General features: G+C 30.0%; 1 protein-coding gene across 1 annotated transcript; it reads left to right on the top strand.

The window, feature by feature from the left end:
• The first annotated feature begins 568 nt into the window (after nucleotides 1-568).
• On the top strand, nucleotides 569-12,331 carry LOC107447396 (dynein light chain roadblock-type 2). The gene is made up of 4 exons (XM_016062308.3): nucleotides 569-753; nucleotides 834-909; nucleotides 11,153-11,314; nucleotides 12,099-12,331. The coding sequence occupies exons 1-4, from the start codon at nucleotides 739-741 to the stop codon at nucleotides 12,164-12,166; spliced, it is 321 nt and encodes a 106-aa protein (XP_015917794.1). The 5' UTR covers nucleotides 569-738; the 3' UTR covers nucleotides 12,167-12,331.
• Nucleotides 12,332-12,698: the final 367 nt, after the last annotated feature.

The raw sequence follows: 12,698 nt of genomic DNA on the forward strand, positions 1-12,698 counted from the left end.
AATTTTAATTTGGTGCGACTATGTCAACCATCATCCATCAAACGGTACCTCGAGCTAAAATCAAGTAATCATGTCTTATACACTACTGAATTGGTATTTAATATTTATAGTGGTAGTTACGCCACGAAGTTCAATTGCATATTTTTTACTTTATTCCCCATATTTCGAACTAAATTTACAACAGTTCAATAACGAAAGCATCTTTATAAGACCTTTGAAAATGGCGGACTAGATAATTCCTTCAATTCAAAAATTTAACATGTAGTCTTGCATAAACGTTGCCGTTGCACGTTATCTATATGTATATATTTAAAAAAGCTTTTTTTAAATGAGTTATGAATCACAAACTAAAAAAAAAAAATTTTTTTTTTTTGTTCCTCACGCATTTGAAACTGCATATTTCCGGATTATGCATAAATTTATTCTTTGAAAATTTCTCCATTACGCTATGATTTGTTTAATATTTTATTTCATAGCGTGTTATTTTAATTTGCTGCCTGCAACCAACGTAACAACACGAATTTAAATTTTTATTCATACTTACACACACAATGTAAATTTCTAGATAATACAATTTTCGAATTTTCTCTGCTGAAAATGCTTTTCTGCGTTTCGTGTTGCTAAGCAACGAAACATTATTTCCATCGTCTCTTGTGACACAAAAGAATGTTCAAGAGCTTACATTTTGGTACAGATTCTATGTTACATTGAAATTTAAACTAAATTTAATTGAGCTTCATGGAGTCTGTTGCGGTAATAGTGTTGTTTATTTTACTTCTTATTTATGAAAATTATTTTACGATTTCTTCTGGTATTTTAAATGTTTATTTTAGAATGAAGCCGAAGAAATTTATCAGAGATTGATAAGAAAGAAAAGTGTTGTTGGAGTTATGGTTTTTAATGAAAATGGTGAAACTTTTTTATTTTATATCTATTTGAAATATAGTTTATAAATAATTAAAATTGTTGTTGGAATGATGTAATATTTGTTTCGAATGTTTTTTTTTAAATATTTTGTAACGGTAGTTTGTTAATATTTTAGTTTAGGTTTACAATTGATAGCTATAATATGAAACTGCGTTTATTTATAGTTACATAACTTATTTTACAAAATAAGTTGTAAGTTTGATTTATTTTTTAGAGTGAACAAACATTTTACTTGCGAAACATTATAATAATGTGACAATTTATGTAATTTATATATATTTATAAAAATATATCTATTGTTTACGTTTGAAATAATAAAAGTAAGTTTTTCTTAATTCTTTTGAAAGAAGATTTTATGAAAACCCTCTTTTTTCTAAATTATTTTTATAGGTACTTTTCTGTTTGGCGGAGCATAACCAAATTTACTTTTTTCTCCTTTAGTGAGCAATGATCTTACTTTTTTTTAAAAATATTGTAAATACATAAAAAAATGGTTATATTTACCTGAGCCGTCCGGCTGATGGAATATATATATATTAAACCAATCATTAGTTTTTTTTTTTTTTTTTAAATTTTGGTACTGCAATTTTCAAAATGCAGAAGCTGTAAATAATGCATAAATACGCATTTCAAGGAAATATCTGCAGCCAGAATTCTTTTAAAAATTTAAAAAAAAAAATATAAAAAAATAAATAAATAAAAATATATATTGCAATTAATCCTAGTAAAAATATTTTTGAAAAATGTTTCCTTATTACTTATATTTATTAATATGCATGCTTAAGTAAATTTAAAATCCAGAACAAATCCCTATACGTGCAAGTTGTTCAAGAATTGTGTTAAAAATAAAGAGAGGGCAAAGTGGTTTGTTTGCTGAAGATGTTATCAATCTATAGTGCCATTTCAAATGGTCGTATTTTGAACTATTAAAAGTAAAGGAAACTAACATTTTAATAACCTTTTAACTTTTTTAACTAACATTTTAATATCAATCTATAGTGCCATTTCAAATGGTCGTATTTTGAACTATTAAAAGTAAAGGAAACTAACATTTTAATAACCTTTTTCTTTATATGTAAAATCTAACATTAATTTGGTGTTTATTTGACGAAACAGTGAATGCCAAATTTTGAAGAATTTCAATTATACGATACGAGTTAGTCAAGGTGATAATAATTGATATTATCACCAAGTTCCTAGTTTTAGGTCATTATACATTAAGACCACGTAAGGCTTGGTTTCTTAGGTCTGGTTTGTTAGGACAAGCGCCTTATCTCAGCGTCAGCGGGACGTCAACGTCCCGCTGACGCCAACAAAATACTGGTTTGTTAGNTTTTTAGAGTGAACAAACATTTTACTTGCGAAACATTTTAATAATGTAACAATTTATGTAATTTATATATATTTATAAAAATATTTCTATTGTTTACGTTTCAAATAGTAAACGTAAGTTTTTCTTAATTCTTTTGAAAAAAGATTTTATTAAAAACTTCTTTTTTCGAAATTATTTTTATAGGTACTTTTCTGTTTGGCGAAGCACAACCAAATGTACTTTTTTCTCTTTTAGTGAGCAATGATCTTTTTTTTTCTTCTTTTTTTTAAGTATTGTAAATACATAAAAAAAGGTTATATTTATCTGAGCCGTCCGGCTGATGGAATATATGTATATATATATATATATATTAATTCAATCATTAGTTGTTGTTTCTTAAAACTTTGGTACTGCAACTTTCAAAATGCAGAAACGGTAAATATGCATAAATACGCATTTCAAGGAAATACCTGCAGCCAGAATTCTTTTAAAATTTGAAAATAATATTTATTGCAATTAATCCTAGTAAAAACTTTTTTGAAAAATGTTTGTAAATTACTTATTTTTATTAATATGCATGTTTAAGTAAATTTAAAATCTAGAATGTATTCTATACGTGCAAGTTGCTCAAGAATTGTGTTAAAAATAAAGAGAGGGCAAAGTGGTTTGCTTGCTGAAGATTTTATCAATCTATAGTGCCCTTTCAAATGGTCGTAATTTGAACTATTAAAAGTAAAGGAAACTAACATTTTATTAACCTTTTTTTTATATGTAAAATCTAATTTTAATTTGGTGTTTATTCGACAAAAACAGTGAATACCAAATTTTAAAGAATTTCAATTATACGATATGAGTTAGTCATGGTGATAATAATTGAATATTATCACCAAGTTCCTAGTTTTAGGTCATTATACATTAAGACCACGTAAGACTTGTTTAAGTCAAAGTTTAGCCAAGTGGAGGCAATAGAGTACCCGTTAGCTAGAACAATTTATGCCGTCCAACTTCTTAGAAAGCCCATAATGCTTTTACAAGGCTTCATATCAAGCTTTAAACTGATAGCTGAATTTGGGATTACATATTGGAAACTGACATTTAAAAGATTAATATTATTTAAAAATAGTATAAAAAAGTAGAAAATCAACAATAGTGGATTTCGTAGTCTTACGCCAAAGGGTTAATCCTGAAATTTTCAAACATAAATGAGTGATCTATCAAAACCTAAATATTGTGGGCTGTGAGCTATAAGCATTGTTTTAAATTTTTACTTATTTTTCAAAATGGTGGTATTATTATTATTTCATTATTAGCATCCGTATAAAGTGAACATTCGAAACCAATCAAAATAAATTAATTATATGAATGCTTCACTTGCCAAATCGATTAACTCCATTTTCCGAATTTTATTAAATTTTAATATTAAGCCACTCAATTGGCTCCTAACTGTATAGATTCAAAAAAAATTTTCTCTAATATTAACTATACCAAGTGACAATTTTTTTTTGGCCATTGAATAATAAATAATTAATTTCAGAAGCCAATGTGATTAACTCCATGCTATAATGGCATAAAGATGTAGTTAACAACTGCACTCTTTCTTACTCTGCTACAGAGGTAAAGTTCTATTGTTGCCATGACAACGAAAATAAAAATCGTCTGTCGCTATTAAAAATCATATTGAAAGTTTCATTTATATTTGATCGATCCACTTGCGTATCTGAAAGTTGTCCCTTTAATTTCCCCCGTTAGACCGGAGCTGTTATCGCTCACATGAACCAAGCAAGAGAAATATAAATCAATTGTACTCGAACCGCCACAGAAATCTTAATTATCAGGTGATAATATACAGCTTTATTGTTTTTGCACTGCTTAAATCGGTTTGCACTTGCTTACGCTCTTGTATCAATTGGTTAAAAATGTAATGCAATACGTTAAAAATAAATACAAATAGGAAGTTTATAAAAAATCTCTTGAAGAAAAACCTATTTCATGTATGTTTAAATATAAAAGTATTGCATATAAACTCGTGCAAAACATGTAATTATTAAAAAACTACTGTGCGTCCAATAATTTGATCTAATTATAACTATATAATTATATATTTCTCTTACACGGCACCAAAAAAAAAAGCCTCATTACAACTCCCCGAATGGCAACGTTAGAAAATCGACCAATGATTGCTGCTAAAAATGTCACATGCCAAATCTAGCTCAGGTGGCTCAACATATAGCGCTTTTAAAAACGGAAACAATAACCAGAGTGAGCATTGTTAGGTTGTTCAATTCAGATTCATGCCCTAAAAACATGATAATTAAATTTAATGCCATCTAAAGGACTCTGTAACGGCACTAGATTAATTGTTACAAACTTGCAGCGTAATTTAATTGAAGCTAAACTGATTGATGATGATGACGCAGGTACATTTTTCATTCCAAGATTACCTCTAATCGCCTCTAACAACATGCCGTTTTCTTTTAAGAGAAAACAATTTCATATTAAGGTCTGGTTTCTTAGAACAAGCGCCTTATCTGGGCGTCAGCGGGACGTCAACGTCCCGCTNTTTTTCACGAATTTATATTGACTAAACAAGTTTTTAGTCATGGACAACTTTATGTTGGTCAGTCAAGAGTTAAGTCATTTGTCAGCCTTTCAGTAACTGCTCCAAGATGCCAAATCTTTAATTGTGTTTTCAAAGAAATTCTAAATGCTTAGTGTTAATTTCTTAGAGATTTGCAGAAAAAAAAATGCTTTTTGGAAAATTTTTTATTGAAACTTCTATTGGCAGTAGGCAAGGAGAACTGCCAAACTCAAAACTCCCCGATTAGAAATGCAGCATGGCGACCTCCACGTGGTATTTCTCGGGTAATGCTAACAGCCATGCATTTTAATTTATTGTATGTAAAACATCCTTATTTTGTTCTAAAATGTTATGTACTTTATCACAAATGTTAATTAATATAGAAATTGATTTCAATAATGCTGATCACCAAAAAATATTTCATTTGGCGATAAAACAAATTTTTGTGTTCTTGAAAATGAAAGACTTTTTGAGGGTTATTATCTCACAAGGAAAAGTTAGGGTTTAAAGTTTATATTTTTAAATAATAAAATTTTTTTCTAAAACTTTCAGAATTTCTAGCATTAACTAATTTATTATACACATTTAGTTGAATTTAGGTGAGTAACTGCAATATTTGATAATTTATTTTGCTAATATGTTTCTCATTTAGCTAATGTTTTGATTTTTTCACCATGTACAATCTAAATAGCTAATATACTTTTTTAAAAGCAAATAAGAACATTGATAGAATTCTTCTACATAAGTACAATACTATGTCTTTGATGATAAAATACTATGTCTTTGATGATAATATACTATGTCTTTGTGCTAGAACATTGTGTTCATTGGCGAGCGAGCGCAGCGAGCCATGGTTCACGGCGTGAACCACATAGGATTGCGTAGCAATTCTCGGGGGTTGGCGAGCGTTAGCGAGCAGGAGACGGAGCCTCCTAGTATAATTATATAATACCTGATGAAATAAATATTCTATATTTATATAATATATCGTCTAAACTCTAATTCATACAAACGTCGAATTAATATTATATATCGCCTAATTCAACCAATTGATACACGAACGTAAACAAGTGCTAAACTGGTTTCAGTCGCTTAAGAACAATAAAGCTATGTAGTACCACTTGGTAATTAGGATTTTACATAGAATCTTACAGTGCGTCTAATAATTTGATCCAGGACTGTACTTAATTTTAATTTTAGTGTGTATCGTTTATAAAGAAAAAAAAAAATTGCAAATAAAAATAATAACCTATTAAAACTCATGTTCGGGACAAACCAGAAACATTATAACTATTTTAAGTTTATTGAAATTGCTTCTTAGTACAGAAATACAAGCTGAATCAATTGAAATGAAATTTCTAATAAGTATACACATTTATTTGTAAAATGATTCACAATTTGCTATTACCAAATCTCTAGCGATGGAAATTTTTTTCCCCCGCCAGATGATTGGTTGTTAGGTAGGTACTTTATTTGCGTCACACTAGAGCTGCACAATGGGCTATTGTCGACGGTCTGGGAAGCATCCCTAAGGATGATCTGAAGACAAGCTATCTCAATTTTGATCCTCTGCACTGGGGATGGCTCCACTGCTTTGGCAGCCCGACGATCTGAGTGCGAAGTTGAGCACTTTACGGTAGAACAGTTGAACGAGGACCGACAACCTCGGTCCATACGTAGGCCGATCAAAGTGGTCACCCACCCGCTTACTGACAGCAGCCAGGGATGCTTGACTTCAGTGTTCTACTGGGAACCGTGTCTTTATGATCAGTCCAGTGCGGGACCCCTAGATGATTGGTATAATATGGGAAAGAATCTGCAATAAAAAACACTGTTTTAGCAAAACTCTTGTGTTCACTTGTGTTCACTTGTGACTAAAATACTTGTGTAGTTGGTCTGAAAAATGTAGACCATCAGATTTTATTGCATCCAATTGGGGGCAAGAGAAAAGATATGACGAACTTGTTGAAACTCATTTCTGCTATTAAACACGAGTATTATAAAACTACATGGACAAATCAACACGATTGGAGCTTAAATACAGCAAATGAAGAAGACATAATTCATATTGATGATGAATCCATTTAAACAAAGTCATACTCGAAATAATATGTATCAGTAATAAAACAATTATTCATTTTTGCTAAAATCTTTAATGAAGCATTTATTTTATATAATAAAGTTCTTCCGGAATAAAAAGAAAAAATTATATGAAGACTGAATTTGAATTAATAATTTTCTTTTACTTGCCAAAGTGATTAACTTCCTTAATCAAGAAAAAATTTAAGTAATAATTAACAATTACTCTAAGGATATTCTATCTTGTACCTTCCATATGTTGTTAGATAAAAAACGCATGCGCAGTAATGCAGTCTGCTTCGTATTTTTTAATTTTTAATTTAAGAACAATGTTGAAAAACAATATATATACTATTTTATCAATTTACTCAACTTCCATTTTTNTTCTGTCAGGTATTTTAAAAATATTACTTTTTATTTTGAATTTTTAATTTTTAATTTAAGAACAATGTTGAAAAACAATATATATACTATTTTATCAATTTACTCAACTTCCATTTTTATGGAGTTAATTGATTTGGTAAGTGAAGCATTCATACAAAAATCTTATGGATTTGAAATCATTCTATTGTTGTTCCATTAAGCTAAAGTTGTTAACAGGAAAAAAAATCCACTTAATATATATGTAAATGTATACTTTTACTTTTTCATCAGTGCTCTTATTTGTTACTGTTAAATATCAAGTCGAGTGTGTTAATGTTTGAATTACAACTGATCCTGATCTTAATATAACAATGAAAAGTGGCACTGCTTATTTTTTTGTTGTTGAAAAAAGAGACTTCTACATTTCACTTTATGGGTGAGCTTTTAAATTTATTGCCTTCGTGAATATTTTTTAGCATATTTTTCGAGTTTCTTTCTTTTTTTACGACTTGCTAAAGTGGTGCCCCAGGTTGCGTTAGGTGCTTTACGAGCTCTTGAAGCATGAAGTAGAAGTGAATATGTTTTTTAAGACTTTAGTGGTTAAAAAAGATTTTTCTTTGTAATTTCTTTTTAACTATGTATTACTTAGTATGATTTGAAAAAAACTCATACAAGAGAAATGATTTTTTAAAATCATAAGAGATAATCTTAATGAGATATTAATATCCGCAAAATTTCACACTGATAGTTCATAAAGATAGATTTATTAGGAGATAAACATTTTTGAATGGATAAAAAAAGTATTACCAGATGTTCAAGAGATTGTTGGTATTATTTTTGGAACATCTTGTGCTTTTGTCGCAATCTTTTTTCAGAGCCGGGAAGAGTTAGTAAAAATACAGCTTAAATGTTTATTTTATAACCTTACTAATTTAATGAAAAGTCATAAATGCTTGAGCATTTTAAGAGTACTAAGAGGAAAAAAAATAAAGTTTTATTATGTCAAATGACTAATTAAGTAACTAATTAAGTAGGTTGACTAATTAAGTAAAGTTCTCGCATAAACACTCGAGTGTTGGCAAATGAGGTGATGAAGGTTAAAACACAATAATTTTGAGACAGTGCGTACCATCCACTTTTATGTGGATTCTCAAGCTACTGCTGGAGATAGAGCTCCAGTTCTACACATTAAACCTCAATACTTTAACCACTGTGCCGTTGAAGCTCAGGTTAGTTCAGGAAAATTAATACTTCATTTTATGTAAGTTTCCATAGCTATTTTGGCACTTGATAGTTTAAATGTTTCTGTAATATCCATGGATGACATTTGATTTATTTTGGACATAATATACATTTTTATTCACGTAGATTTTGTTAAAATTTTATTACCCTTGATGATGTATGGTATGGATCGGGTACATAGGTGCGGTGTTATGTGCTGGTGGCGTATGTATCAGAAATGACTATACTTTTGCAATTGTTTTTTAGGTATTTTTTTTACAGTAATGTTTAGATGAAGTATTTAACTGGCATTCTGGTGGCGCAGTTAATTAAGGCGTCGTTCAAATGGCTGATGGAGATCTGGTGTTGGTGAGTTTGATCCTGGCTACCGACGAAACAACCGGTATGCATTACACAGCAAATCTGTCGTGGCTCAAAGTCCTCTAGTTTTGAAAGAGAGGGTTACCAGCTCAAGTGCTTTAATCGTTGTCTGACAGAGGTCAAAATATCGTGGCATTTCTACTATGGTCGTTGAAAGATAGAGCACGGAAAAACTGAGCTAGATGCTGGGTCATGGTTTGGAGCTATATAACTCGAGCTATGGGAGCTATATAACTCGAGCATGCTATTTTTCGTTCTTGGTTAGGGCTTGTCAAATTGAAATAAAACTTCGCCTAGATGAAGAAAAAGAATAATTTAAAAAAAATTTATAAATTAGTAAGCATTTAAATTTATAAATTTACGTCAATTTATGGAGTATTAATTTAAAATGTTCAGAAATGATATTCTTCCAGAATGAAAAAAATTTCTTTAATGTTATTGGTGACAGGTATCTTTTAAATTCGAATTTCAGAAATGTAATGCCATAATTAGGCATTACATATTTTCTACCTTTTAAATTCTTATCATTTTTTAAAATCATTCTTAACCGAATTTTAATATAAATCAAACCGATTATTTAATTTTTATTATATTTTATAAAAAGCTAATGTAAATATTTTATTCTTTTCTTAGCAATCAAAATAGCGGCTTACTATTTCAATCAAAACAAATGTAAAATTCCTTAGTTCACTGTCACGGCTAAATAGATAACAGAAGCAGTTTATAATTTTTTATTTCATTGGTATAAAACTATCGACTATGTCAACTTTCATCCATCTAAAGGTATCTATTGATTAAATCAGGTTAACATGCATTATATACTAATAAATTGGTATTTAATATTGTGTTTGTAGTGGTTGCGCCCCTTCCAAAATTTTATCTGTGATAAAATTCGATGAGCGATTACCACTAGTTGATTAATGCTGATTATTACTTTTTCTCTCTCATTTTTTTCTCCTTTATTTACTTATTGGCCGGGAGAATTGTATTTACTTCACCGGATATTAGAGCGCTACTTTGTGAGTAAATCAACTGTCTAATGTGGAGTATCCATCGATGTTGGCGAGTTCATATTCCATCCGGGGGTCACCGATAAGGGGATGTAATTATCGACTGCGTCAACTTTCACCTATCTAAATAACATGTGTTATACATTAGTAAATTGGTATTTAACATTTGTAGTGGTAGTTATGCCCTAATTTCTGACCTCAAAAATATTTCAATTCCATGATTATGCTAATTCTCACAGTCTTTCGGCGATTAGCCATAGCCAAATTATTTCTAAATTTAATATCGAATACTGGGCTTTTTTTGTTGTTTATTTTATCTTCCGATATATCTCCACCCTTGAATCTCTTCCTTTTCTCCTAACTGTCCGTTGGGAACAATTCACTTACTTTAAATTTTTAATTCTTAGCATAAGGACTGGGGACTTAGACCCTCTGCCCGAGCGCTAAACAACGGTTTTTCTTGATCCATTTAAGAGACTTTCTTTCTTTACATTATAATTTTGGAATGTAGCGATGTTCATTATAATATAATACATCAATTTTTCCTGAACGATTTTATGTATTTTTCTGCGATAAATAATGGCGATCGAAATGGGCGGCAGGTGGCGTAGAGCAGAACTCCCTACCTATGGCAACACTTCTCATGCTTTCCTCAGTAGCGTGTGGAGAGTCATAGAGGAAGGAAGTACGTTAGTTTCTCTTTTGATTTTCATATAGATTAAAATCTTTTAAGTTGGAAAACTATATGGAACTGAAAACTACATTAAACATAGTTCTAAAGAAAATCATTACGGAAATTTAAAAAATATTTTTATTAAATAAAAAGGAAAATTATTAAGAAAAGGGAAAATATCGTAGTACATTCCTATACAACTGAAAAGAGGAGGAGAGGGAAGGGAGAAGGGCTAAAGGCATGAAACCGGTCTCTCCCCAGATNTGTTTAAGACTACAATGATGCTACTTCCATTCCACTAACCACTAAATTGGACTGACCACCCCCATCATAAAAAAACAAAAACAAAACAGAAGTTTAACGGTTCAGAAGGATTAATAATTAATAATTTGTTCCATGATGAATTGATTTTAATTAAGGTCGAACAAGAGTCTCTCCAGGGCGAACACGTGTTCTCAATCGGAAAAGTTCCTGTAACATTAGAACTAATTAAACCTCTCCTAATTATTCAGTGCACCACGCTTGGCAACTATGCCACTGTTCTGTCAGGTATATGCATATTTCGTTATTATTAATTTTGTTTAATCTCTTCTGCTTGTGATTTGCAGGCATGCGGACATCCATGGATAATGCTACTACAGTTGAGATCGCCAATTCTCTCGTACCTTTGAATGAATTAGCCAGGAAGACTGTTCAAGATCTGGATCCAGAGAATGATTTGGTATTTTTCAGAATTCGAACTATGAAGAATGAAATGATGATTGGTGTTGGTAAGAACAAGTTTTTACAAATGTAACATTTTGTCTCATTTTTGTTTTATTATCATTTTTGACATCATATGCAGTTTTGTGTAGAAGTACTGGGATAATTGAATGGTATAATTTATAGGGTTTCGTTTGAGTTTCTTTATTTTTCATGGTATCATAGGTCTAGTATGCTTTAATCATACAGTAATTTTTTTTTAAGTTTATACCAAAGGGCTATCCTAATTTCCTCAGCATTTCTATTCTACGAATCTGTTTGGAAAATTATTTACTTGAATTTACGTAAAATGTTCGATGTTTATTATTTGCATATGCAACTGAGCAAATATTTGAAAATCCTAAAGTAATTTCAGATGAAGTTAAATTTACATCCTCCAGCGATAAATAATCAAATTTTGATATTATATAAAAAAATCTATAATTGAATATAAACGCAAAAATATGTTGAAGGGGACACACACATTCGTGACACGGGAGAGATTTAAACACGTTCGTCGACTATTTTACAAATTTGTTTGATAGTTAAGATTTCGTTAGAAAAGGCAAAACTGCGAGATAAAATACACCACTATGCATTCAAAACAAATAAGAATATCAATTTTTAAATTGATCAGACTTTTAGAAGTTTGAAGAATTTATATCGAAGGAACTCAAATTTGATAACATTCTGTTCAACAACATAATTCTGCCAATATATAATCTACAAAATAGTTTCTATTTCATTCTTTATTATTCTTTTCATTTGCATATGTTGTATCATTTATATGTTCTCTCTTCTCTTTGTTTTTAGGGGAAGACAATCTTTACATTGTAATTCAAGATGCACGTTTTATTCGAACTCCTCTGTCTGCTCAATAGATGTGTTTAGTTTTAATCATAAGCAAGTGAATCAAATATATTTCTTTCTTATACAATTCATAGATATGACGAGCAATTTTAATTCACAAACATGGATAATTTTTTGCTTGTTGTGTTTTATTTTAAATATGAAAATTTATTGAATAAATATGGACAGATAAACTATTTTGATTCCTTTATTTACAGTCTCTAAAAAAGTGACCCTGTTTAATAGCAATTGCTTGTTTTGAATTGTTTTTAGAGACGAATTTACCTAATTATGCATAAGTGAATAATTTTAAAATATTTAATTGTAAGGGAGATTTACTTTTAAATATAAGGGAGATGGAGCTACTGTGGGCAGTTGGAACATTTTTGTTATTTACACTTAAAAGTTCTACGTGAGTTTTAGGGGATTGGCAATACTTTTCTTCTATAGTAGAGTCCCGATTAACCGAGTTAATGTGGACCACGACTAACTCGGATAACCGAAAAACTCGGTTGAAGCGAAGAGTATAAAACGAAAAGAAAAAGAGGTATAAATGTAATATAA

The sequence above is a fragment of the Parasteatoda tepidariorum genome, chromosome 4 (assembly GCF_043381705.1).
Source record: "Parasteatoda tepidariorum isolate YZ-2023 chromosome 4, CAS_Ptep_4.0, whole genome shotgun sequence".
NCBI classification, from domain to species: Eukaryota; Metazoa; Arthropoda; class Arachnida; order Araneae; family Theridiidae; genus Parasteatoda; species Parasteatoda tepidariorum.

Bases quoted from the DNA above. Each gene is read 5' to 3' on its own strand.
- LOC107447396 (XM_016062308.3), top strand. The intron at 910-11,152 runs GTGAAACTTTTT...TGTGATTTGCAG, and splicing joins TATGGTTTTTAATGAAAATG to GCATGCGGACATCCATGGAT. The intron at 11,315-12,098 runs GTAAGAACAAGT...CTTTGTTTTTAG, and splicing joins TGAAATGATGATTGGTGTTG to GGGAAGACAATCTTTACATT.